Source organism: Sinohyriopsis cumingii, chromosome 4, assembly GCF_028554795.1.
Source record: "Sinohyriopsis cumingii isolate HCF-2022 chromosome 4, ASM2855479v2, whole genome shotgun sequence".
In the NCBI taxonomy this organism is placed as follows: Eukaryota; Metazoa; Mollusca; class Bivalvia; order Unionida; family Unionidae; genus Sinohyriopsis; species Sinohyriopsis cumingii.
The window spans coordinates 59,810,969-59,823,408 of NC_142964.1; the positions used below are offsets into that span (position 1 = coordinate 59,810,969).

Consider the following 12,440-nt stretch of genomic DNA (forward strand, 5'->3'; position numbering starts at 1 on the left):
TGGGTGTAAGTATTCACCTAGTGGGTAGAAAGGCAGTTAATCTGTAAGAGTTGCTTCCTTTGTCTGTATGTCATATATATATACACAGATGTTTATTATTTTTTAGGGAGGGTTGGATTAGCAGATACTAATCATAATGTTAGTGTGATCTAGTAAATATTATCAGAGAAACATCATTTAATTTTTTAAAAAATGCATTCCAAGACTGCTTTATCTTGCAAGGTTGTCTATCTCTACAGATTTTGAGTTCTCTCTCTCTCTAAATGAGGTGATGGTGGAAGATTAATTGAATGTAATCTAATTGAAAACAAAGATTTGAGTCTTAAATATGTAAAGATCTCAACATCTGACCACCCTTAAAAAAGAGACTGCTTCCCAGTAACAGCCACATTTGGGCATTTCATTTAAATGAGCAAAAGATCTCTGAAAATATGCTGCTCATGATCTGTATTACTTTTCCAAAGTCTTTGTACTGTTGTCACAGTGTGTTTATTAATTTTACAAGGACAAAGGTTTTCCTCAAAATTAGGAGAGGTATTGATATTTCTTGTCTTCAAAAACGTTTATTGATTTATTCAATATAGGTAGGGGTTAGCGGCAAAGTGGCCAGGGTAAATCCCTGGACTCTGGCACCTAATGACACCACTATTTCATTAGAGAGATTCTGGTTTTTAATGTTCAAGAAATAACAATTCTTGTTCCATTTCAAAAGCAATAGTTATTTTTTCCTCACAATAATGACTTTCATTTTTCTTTAGTTCCTCCTTTTATGCAGTTATGAACATGGATTCCATTAAATTGGCTTTACATTACTATATCATTGTTACTCAGTTTATTCACTTGGTGTTTTTTTTCTTGATGGGAATGAATTATAATCTGTGAATACCCTAGTTGTGTGGTTTTGTATGCAAGATACTCCATTATCACAGTCTTACTTGTAACATGTCTTATTATAAGATGGTCTTTTGTACTAAGTAGGTCACTTATTATAATGAAGGAGTATTGTAAAAGTGTTGTGGATATATTTCAGGAATACTGCAGTATTCTGTACCTGAAGCCCAGAATGAAGATTGTCATCCGAGGCAAGAAAGTGAAGACCAAACTAATGTCAAAAAGCCTGTCACAGACAGAAATGGATGTTTATAAACCAACATGGCTTGTATCCTTTATGTGTTTGGTGAATTTCCTAAGAAGTTGCACAAGGACAAACCCTTACATTTCTAAACAACACTCGGCTGCCCATCAGTGAATCCCACAGCCTTCATGTATTATCGTAAATACTTTTTTGAAAATTTTAGCTATTTTATTTGTCATATAATAGAAATTTTCAACCAGAATTATGATTTTATAAAGGTTGTTTTTCTAATTTTCTGCATGCTAAAGATAATCAGGACATTGGAAATGAAATTTAACCAGTTTGTGGTATGTGATCTCATACATAAGGCTTTCAGAGTTGTGAACTGTATGTCTGTGAGAACCCCAACTTCTTATTCTTTCTGTTATAGTTATTTTTCTTGGAAGTCTGTTTCCTTAAGAAAAGCATTGCCTCTCTCTAGGCTCATATTCAAGACTGCTGGATTCAGAGATACCTGTTATAGACCACTTGGCCATGGACTTTTAAATAGGGATAGAATTATGGACTCTTATTGTGGCCACAGATGCCACACACATTATTAATTTCATGCTAGTTTTAAATATCATTTTTGGTTATCACTTTTAAATTTCTGGTCTGTGTCACCCAAGCAGCAAATGAGTACAGGCTTTTTGGGAGAAAAGATCTTTCAGTCGGCACTTCTTGATGCTTTCACTTTCAGGTCTGTTTCCTCCCAGAAACAATTGAGTATGGATTGATAGATTGATATGAGAAAAGGTCTTTTGGCTGGTACCGCACTTTCACTTTTCATTTTCCAGTTTGTCATCGAAGCAGCAGACAAGTATAGATTGATGTGAGAAACGGTCTTTTGACTGGTACTTTACTTTCACTTCCACTTTCTAGTTTGTTGTGTCATTGAAGCAACAGACAAGTATAGATTAATGTCAGAAAAGATCTTTCAGCTTAAAGTTCTGGATGCTTTCATTTTCTAGTTTGTGTTATCAGAGCAACAGACAAGCATATATTGATGTCAGAAAAGGTCTTTTGGCCAACACTTCAAGTCACTGCAACATTCTGGTCTGTGCCATCCAAGCAAAACAGACCAGTATAGATTGAAGTAAGAAAAAGTCAGGTCCCATGTGTATCTGACAGTACATGGCCCAGCATTGACTAGAGACCACTGTTCATGGTTTCCTGTTGGGGCATTCCAAATACAGCTAGGTTTCTTATGAGGGCACCCTCTCTATGATTTAGGACATCTTCGTGCACACCACTGTTGCATTTAAGACAGTAATTGTATTGCAGGTGTAAAATAGGGTAAATGATGTCAAGTTGATGTCCAAACTGCACATGTAGAATGTTGCCATATAGAATGAATTCACCCTCTGGTGATATAAGGCAGAACAAATCCCAAGGATGGCAGAGAACAATTTTAGATATTCGGATGATACGTTTTATTGGCTCATCAGTATCGTTATTTCTGCCTGAATTGTGCTTGTACTACTGGCTATCACTCGATTCCTGTGACTTTCAGTTAGTAAAATCTAGGCATGATTGTAAGCAAACAATTTAAGAAAAATAATAGAAACATTAATGTCTGGTTTTTGGCTCACCTGGTGACCTTCATCCATCCATCAGCATAGACTTGTTACTGCTTTGGAGTCCATGTTAGTTTTTCACAAAATTGGTATATCGATTTATGTAATCAATAACTCGGACAAGTTCACATATGAATGAGGCATATTTATATTAATGAGATGATCTTACATTCAATTGGTTGGGCTTGTTACCATTCTGGATGCCATATTTCAGATCTGATTTGATCAAACTTGAAATATGGGCTACATCAATAAGCTTTTGGATGAGTTTGACTGATTGCTTTGCATACATCCAGGTGATCTTGTATCTCATAAAAAGTATTTTTAGAATATACACTGATATGATTAAGATCTTGCATTTGTTGGACATGAGCAATATCCACATACTATTGAGGTAATTTTGTATCTAATGGGCAGAACTTGTAACCACTCTAGAGACTGTTCTTTTAATCTGAGTTTTAGAAAACTTGGTGAGTAGAATTAATTCATCATGATGTCCAGAGTTTGATTATGAGTAAGATCTGCTTATAATAATAAAATTATGCAAAATTAGAAATAGTTCTCAAGTCTTGTACAGTTGAAACTTTTTTTAACAAAAAATACCTGTTCACTCTCAGTCTAAATTTAAGCAAGGGAATTAACAAATAATATTGACCATTGAGAACCATAGGTTGGGATTACAGTTCTTCAGCTTGCAAACATTAAGAAAATTAACAGATATACAATAAAGTTTTGAATATAAAATGTGTAATTTCCATAAAACACTTAATGGAAGATAGCAACAAAAAAAATCATCTTACAGATTAAAATTAATCTGCAATTTATGTCTGAGAAAAAGTAAATAATAAAAATACTGTTGGAGAAATTTACAATTGTGTGCTAGTTAAACTAGATGCAGTGTTCATGATCCAAATTTCTGTACACAATTATTGATCCTTGTTTGCAAGTAATTATATTTTTTATATATATTAATTAGCTCCAATAAAAACATAATTTGTAAAAGCTATGTCTAAGCTTATAAACTTATGTGAAATTCTTAATTATTCAGAAGCAAGTTTGATATATTTGGTTAAATAACAATTGACAGTTGCTAGAATTGGCATGTGTAAGGGATTGAAACATTTTCTTTGTATAGTGCAATATTTTATGGCATTTCATATAAATTTGCCATTACTCACAAATTATTGGAATTTATATTCACCATGAGCACTTCCAAATTCATTTACAAAGAGTATAGAATTCCATGACCAAAAGAAAACAACCTGTAAATTATGATTTTGTTTACTGTGTCAATCTGTAGATTACAAATTAAACCTGTGTCTGTAAACTTAACTTTTAAAGAGACTGGTAATAGGTATAGACTGTGTAAATTAACGATGCTTTTATCTTTGGGAAGAGTGTTTTTTATGAAACAGGTAAATTGACATGATATAAAGTTTGGGATATAGTGTTGTGTTGCAGGCTCCAGAGTGGTCAAAAGTATTAGCATAAAAACACAAAATTTCTGAATAGTTTGAAAGATTTTATTACTGATTTCATTTTACGCATGCTTTTATTTTTAGAAGTAGACAATGGACTTTTTTTAAATATAAAAAAACAAAAAGCAGAAGAGTCTTTTCCATATAACCCTTTTCTTTGAAATAGGAGATGATTGATTACAAACTCAAGCCCATTTGTTTCAGTTATTCTTCATGTTGCAGGACATTTTTGAACCATGTATTCTTTGTAAATCCCTATTTATTTCAGAAAAGCTTTTCACTTGCCATGTTTGATCCTTAACTTGTGCTCAGGATAAGCCAATTCACATTACATTTGGCTTTACCTCCAGTAAGAACCCGGAGGATTATGGTATGATGATGTATCACAAAAATAGATTAATCAAGGCGTTCGAGAAAGTTGGATACCAGAAACAGGTATTGATGGATGGAGTATATATATATATATATATATATATATATATATATATATATATATATATATATATATATATATATATATATAACAATGAATAGACAAAATAAGTTGTTTTCTTTTATAGAAATGATTACTTTGTATTCATTCATTTTTATGGTTTTTACTAGATGGGCTTTTTTGTCTGTACATAAATTGGTGGATTATGAAGGAGGTTCTTTAGTTCACTCAATTGCCAGGCCTTGATGTATGCATTTTGCAGTTTTATGTGCATATTACATGAGTGAACAAGGTAAACATGTGATAGTAAGTTAATGAGCTTGTCCTTAACAGTAGCAGATGGATGGTTTGTACAACATTGTATAATCCTTGAATTTTGAAAACTTTGGTTTTATCCTTGAAAAGTACTTTAATATGTTAAATTACTCTTTGAATTTTTCCATAAACTCCTTGCATTTCAAGTAGTGCAAATGTTAAAACTAAACAAATAATTTTTAAAATTCAGAATTTTTCATATATTTTCCTTTAAATCATGAATAAGTGCAATGGGATAAAATTTGGTGGGTCAGATGACATATGAGTAGTGTCATTTTGTTGTTGTGGAGTGCTAGTTTTTTTTCTTCTGCATTTGTACCTTTTTATGAAATATGCAGTGATTAACAAAGAAACATAAGAAGGACATTCAATTGCCACATGGCAAATACATCTTGAAAGCTTTTGGTAGTATTATAAACTCCTTGTAAAGTCCCTGAAAATCAAGTCCTGAGATTGTTCAAACCATAAATTAGATTCACAGGAATCATGATGACACTTGCATTCATTCACATCGGGTTCTCGTACATATAATAACAAACAGAAATAAGAATGTCAAATGATTAAATTTAGTTTTTGGAGAAAACTAAAATATGTATTGCCTCTTCAAGTTATAAAGTAAACGGTACAAATACATACACAACAAATCATGATAAATATAAAACCTGAAATGTAATGCTTTATGCTGCAGATAGAGTGTAAAAAAACCTGTAAAGGAGGTCTGCTAGATCGTATCAATAAAGCTACCAAGTTTACAATCAAATTCATGTTATAAAATAAATCAGAATTTTAAAAAAAAAGCTGTAAAGGAGGTGTTCTGCTAGAGGGTATCAATAAAGCTACCAAGTTTACAATCAAATTCATGTTATAAAATAAATCAGACTGAAGAGTGCTCAAGATCTCCAAACTTGATTTTACATTTATTTTTAAGACGTTAGTATTTATTCAATATTTCTTTTAGGCCACTGCCCTTGGTGTGGGTGTAATAGGAGTTGTTGAGGCCAACTTCTTGGAACCAATTCATAACAAGCAGGACTTCAGTAGAACAGAAAGATATAGGTATGTAAAAATAATTGACCACATTTTAATTTATCAACATGCCAGCAGATACATTTTTCTGCTATTTGTTCAGCTGTTGATTTCAAGCAAAGTTTAGATTGTAATTAGCTGATGCATTATGCAATGGCAGATCAGGTTCTAGTCTGTCCCCTGCCAGATTTTTTTATACATGGGTAAATGAGGAAATGTTACTAGCCATACTATGTCAGTGATAAATGTTATGATTCACACTTCTGTCCACCCTTTTTATATGCCAATATATGGCAGTACATATAATGTTACATTGTTGTACATTTATACATCTGTTAACTTTAGAATATGCAACAAACCTGTGCTGATTTTTGGATGCCCAACATAAGGCAGAGCTTATTACATTATGATGGCTCTACTGATTTTGTGGATGGCTTTCACTTGGGGTAGTGAATAATCCTATCAAGTTTGGGGTCAAATGATCCAAGACAATGTGACTGAGAAAAAAAATCATTTTCCACACAATAATTTGAGTTCTTTATTGTCTGGCCCTGCAGTTACCAAACTTTATAGATGGCTTGGACTTGGGGAAAGGGAAAAAATGTAGAGATTTTGGGGATCAAAAGGTAAAGGTCACTGTGACTGGAAGAAGAAAGGTTTCCATGCAGTAAAATTAGTTCTACATCACTGACCTGGACCAATGTTTGTGGGAAGGCTTGCACTAAACACCTATACGTTTTGGGAAGAAAAGTCAAAGGTCGGGATCACTATGATTGAAAGAATGTTTTTTGTGCATTAATTCTGGGGTCAAATGACTTAAGAATTCTGAACATGTGAGTTTCAATATTGTGTTTAATCTTTGACATTGGATCCTATATCACTTAAAACTTAAGATCTGTTAGAAAATCGTATGCAGAAAATAAATTTATATTTGTACTCTGATGTACTGCTGATTTTAATACTGGTGTGAGTTGTATCATCAGCATTTCTTGTCACTCTTGGATGAATTATATGATTAGTAGTCTCATTTCAGCAGCACAATGATCTCTTTTGTTCATGTTGGATTTGAACCACTTTGAATGTAAAGCTTGTATTACAATCTGACATTATGGGGTAGTCGCTCTTCAACATTCCTTATCATCATTTGGCAGTGTTGTAGCATCTGCTTTAACTTAAATAAAAACTGTTTTGTCTTCGGACATAAGTTTTTATATATAGGTGTTAACCAATTTTAATACCAAGAAGGTCTTAGTGTCCATTACAGTGTGTATTATATCACTTACAGAGCAACCAGATTTGAGTAGGCCAGTCATTAACCCCTATTGTTGTGGGTGCAGAATAGGTCCATTGTGGTGCCATTCCACATGTCATGAGAGGTGACTAATGGAAATAGCCACTAGGTTTAGTCGATAACATGCCAGACTTGCAACTGAAAGGGTACATGTGAACCCTGGCATCATATAAGCCAGGGTCAACTGCCATGGCATGGCATTGGGCACTGCACATTATTCCAAATGTTTCAGGACCAGATAACTCACTTGAGTTTCTGTGTCATCAAGCATCAGACCAAAACCAAACCAATCCAGAAAGGTTGACCAATATATCAGGACTACAAAAGGCCCTGGGCATACGCTCTTTCTTCACATTTGTGTTTTTACAAAGCCTCTTCTGCCTGAATGCCTCTGAACAAAAGATTAAGAACTGGACCAGTTGCTTTGGTATAGGATGATGAAGTGAATTATGCAATCCACTGCTGGTCATAAATATTTACTTTTTGTTTCTTCAGAAAACATTTGTAACAACTGTGGCCATAGATTAAAAGGACTACTGGAATGGGGTGGGGGTACTAATGAAATGGTTTTACTCCACATATTTCAGACACAAACTATGTCTTTTTTAGCTCACCTCTACATGCTTCATTTTTGAAACCCAATAATATGATGCATCTCTGTTACCAATTCACCCTTAAAACCAAAGAAGGTTCTTGTTACCTATATTTTGTTCTCAACTAACTGCTCATCTAACAGTTCTGCTATTTGATTTTTATTATCACTCATCCATGCTAGACCTGTATAATCCTATCCTTCTCAGAAGGCCCTTCCTGACCAGCCAGTTGGAAGTAGGAATAAATATATTTATATACATATTAATGACTATACACTGCATACCATGTTACCCATGGCCGGTAACTGTATTGTAGGAATTAGGTGTGTGGAATTCAGGCTATGTGCTTTTTATCTGAGACTTCATGTTTAGTGGTTAATCAAAGTAATTACTGAGGCATAAACTACGTACTGCATGCTGTTACTCCAAGATTTTCTTAAAGCCTGGGACTTTTGCCCATTAAAATCCTACTTCTAGGGATAGACAATGAAAATAGCTTTTCAAGCAGATTTTTAATAAAATTGTTTTAAAAGCTACTACAGAATAACATTAATTTGTATATTATCAGCTGATCACATCAATGTTGATATGATAGAAAGGACTGTTCCTTATTTTTTGTCTTTCACAGTAGGTTTAGTCAGTAGATGGTTTCACATGTCAGCATAACACTAGCTTTATGGTGATAATTTTAAAGTTCAAATCTCAAAATATAATTTTTGTTATATAAAACTATCTAATGTTGGTTCAGAAGATTGGAAAAAATCTTTAATTGAAAGAAGGACTAAGAACAATTTCATCTGATTTTATTTTCTGCATATTGATGTTTGCAGTGGCTACTGGAAAGTAGTGAAAGTAGAGGTGAGCCTTGTAATAATTGATACACTCTGATTTTATTTTATTTACAGTGCATTTATAACAAATGTGTCCACAAAATTGAATGATTATTGGAATGAGAAAACGAGTGGAGGATCTGCACAAAATAGGACTGAAACTCAAGTGTAAGTAAATGGTGATTAATATTAGCAATTGTTATACCTCCTCAATTACAAAGTGGTGGGGAGAAGGGGCGGTATATTAGAACCAGCTTTTTAAGCATAATTTGGGCGTAAAAAGTGTAATCAATATATTACATGCCAGAATTATTAGAATTTACAGTAAGTATGAATAAGAGTGAATTCCTCTGGAGAAGCCCCAGCCAGAAGTGATGGTATGTACATACACCAGTATGTATGGCTGGGGAACCCACTTGTGGCTGAACTTTGATACAGTGGCAAATAGGAACCAGAGGAACAATCTTGTAACATCAATCTTGAAATGAAAGCTGTCTTTAAACTCTTTCAGTTCTAGTAGAACTGATTGCTCAAAGTCAGTCCTGATGGTATTGGAAAACTCAGATTGGGGTGGTAAGGTGGTGGCATCAAATTGCCTGACCTATGCTTGCTGGTATAGCAGCTGGTGCTGCCAGCTTCAGATCAATAAAGAAATGAGATGCATCCCTGGCAGATTCAATATCCTGGCTGATGTTTCACCCCAAAAGGGTCAGGTTATCCATACAGAAGGGTCCCTTCATCCCTTGGTTTTTTTAATTTGATTGGTGCGCTTTCAGTGTGTCTGGTGATGGGCCTTTTTGCATCGAGATGGAACCAAGATTGCCCACCCTTGTCTCACTGGTTATGAACTTGGGCAGTGTATGCTATTCTGGTCAGTTGAGAGGGGTTAAGGGCATTTGCCAAAGCCCTCATCGTCTTAGTACCCCAAATTATACAGAAAACAAAGGGACAGAATTGCAAGATGATTCCTATAGCCCCTGTCAGATAAGACAAGTCTTGGGTCAGCGATCTTCTCAGTTTAGCAGTAGACCTATGCAGAAATATTACTTCCGAACATTTCCACCCATGCCCATACCATCTTTTTTTTATGCCTGGTTTTTGTCAAAACAACCTTGTGAGAAATAATTTAAACCTTCATTTCGGAGAGCATCTTGATGAGCCAGAAGACCTTGAACTTTGAAGTTTTATGAGCGAAAGTGTTGTGTTTTCAGGGACTTGTATCAAATTAGTAACATTGTCTCTTGGAGTGCATCAATCCCTCAACTAGCTGACTTTTTTTCTGTGGCTCATCTAAGAGAAAAAGTGGGCACCAATTAAAGGCTACTACTCCATGATATCTGACACATTCAGGCATCATGACAAACGAGATATCTGTAATGGTAAAGATCTGTCCAAGCTACAAGCCAATTTTGATTTGAATAGACGAAAAACCTTCACCCTGTTTCCCCAGCTCTTCAGAGCATAAGTGGGTTATATGCATAGCTGCCAACCCTCACGAATTTGGTGTGAATTTCACGACTTTTTCAGCGATTCACAGATTCACGACGCAAGACAAAAATTCACGAATTTTCCGATCCTCAATTATTTTAAATCTTTAATAAAATAACCGATTTCCCGTTAAGCGCTAGTCATGATATTCCAGTTGCCGAAACGGCCCGGTACCGCTGGTCACGATATTAATAGATCTACAGCCGATTAGTACAGTTGGCCCGGTCGCAAGCATTTTAGCCTATTTTAATTTATATGTATAAGATTAGTTTTACAAGTGCTTTTGAGAGAAACTAGGGTGTAACCGGAAATTTGCTCCGCGCATGTGTCAGAACACTGATTTGAGTTACCGTTCAGCATCGCATGTAAGATTTTGAAAATGTCTTCACCACCAAGGAAAAAGAAATGTATTACTCAAAAAGTGAAATTTAATTTGGAATACATCAAAAATTGGCCGTGCATTCTGCCATTAAACATTGATATTCATTCATGCTTTTTGCACTCAGTGTGCCATCGCAGAGACGATGTGAGGAAGAATGTCAGTTGCAAAAAACACGTAGAAGTTGGGAAAATTAGGAATTCGCAGATTTCAGCTCTGGAATATTTTAAACCATTGGCGGAAGACCCGCAGGCTACCAACGCTTAAGCATTATTTGTGAGCTTTCTTGTGTCGAACACAATCTACCTTTATCAGCTGGAGACCATGCTAAACATTTGTTCTGACATATGTTCCCGGTCTCGAAAATCGCTTCCAAATTTTCCTTTTGAAGAACCAAAAATGCTGCAGCTCCTGTGCATTCCTCACAGCAACAGTGACAGCGAAAGAGTATTTTCTTTAGTGAGGAAAAAAAAGACAGACTTTAGGGCAACCTTAGCTGCAGAAAATTTGTCAACAATTTTAGTCCCCAAGATCTACCAGCAGGCAAAAAGTCGGAACTGTTTAGAAAACAAATTTACGATCAAGCAGTTGAGGAAGTTCAAGTCTGTCACAGTATCATGTCTTGATAAATAAATATTTCTGCATATATGTAGTGTTTTATTTTTATTTTGCAAACTTGATTTAGTGTAGTATTGACGGTCAGAGTAGTCAGAGTGGATGGAGTTATTGTCATGGTATTTTTCATGAATTCGTGTCCAAATTCACGACTTTTTATCCCTATTTTCAGTAATTGTGAGCCTGGAAGGTTGGCAGCTATGTATATGCTTGGTGTACTTTGTTGCCTTGTGTGGATTTCAGCTCATGAAATTAGAACAGTCTTTGTGAGCTTAAAATGTTGGGACATACTGTTTGATCCAGAAAGTTGTAGGTGCTGACTGTCATGCAGTCAACCTTCTCAAGTCTTCATCACAGGGATTTAGCTCTACAGAGACAAAACATGAATCTGGTGGGTCCTATGGCTATGGCCCAGATGACCACCATATCCAATTTAGCCAACACAGACTCTTATCTTAGCTGGTTTCACCAGTCAATTTTGATGGCTTAAAGAGTTCAGTACTCATCCTAACCTGATAGAGCACTCTTGATTCATGAGACCATAGGCTGTGATGCTTTAAGTACAGGAAGGGTTTACCATTCACACACGGAATCCAGGCATTCTTCCCTTGAAAGATACCCGAGGTATAGGAAGGATGTTCAGCATTCTCTTATCCTATGACCTATTTTCCTGATGTTAATGTGATCTGGCAGTGTATTAAAAGACAAAAGCAAGTTTTTTCTGGTAAATTGTTTCTCAGAGAATACTTGCCTGATCACATTACTTTAAGACCCTCCCATCCACCCCACTATGTGAACATCCTCGTTGGTAGTTTGCTTAGCTTAGAAACTGGTAACACCTAGAAGTGGTAAGGTGTGGTAATGGACAAGAGTTTTTGTCCTTTATCTACGTAATAATAGAAAGAAAAGATGAATTTTTGTTATTTTGGTAGGGTTTGATTCGGGAGGTAGCAGGTTTATGTCCCCAAATGTTAGTGTGATCAGGTAAGTACACTCTGAGAAACATATATTACTAAAACAGCTTTTCAAAGCTACATTTTCTAGGAATAAGCACATGGGAGAATCGTCATGTCCCTTCATACAACTTTTAAATTGATTCCTGTAAATATACATTTCAAAAAGATGATGCTAATCAATGATCAAAACTTGGATTATACTTGAAAATAAGTTCATAATATGTTAGGTTGCATTACAAAGAAGTTAGCTTGCATGTGCAAAGTTTATGAAAACTTAAATTGTACACCTTGCTATCACACCGTCTTCGCATTATTTGCAGTCAGGTTAATAGTGTAAAGATTTTG

The 12,440-nt window shown here is 35.0% G+C and overlaps 1 protein-coding gene across 1 annotated transcript in view; it reads left to right on the forward strand.

The window, feature by feature from the left end:
- LOC149801243 (MORC family CW-type zinc finger protein 3-like) overlaps positions 1–12,440 on the forward strand; it is a 65,693-nt gene that overhangs the window by 18,642 nt on the left and 34,611 nt on the right. The window contains 4 exon segments of the mRNA XM_089955316.1: positions 1,031–1,159; positions 4,482–4,604; positions 5,876–5,973; positions 8,733–8,825. Coding sequence (XP_089811442.1) covers positions 1,031–1,159; positions 4,482–4,604; positions 5,876–5,973; positions 8,733–8,825 — 443 coding nt within the window.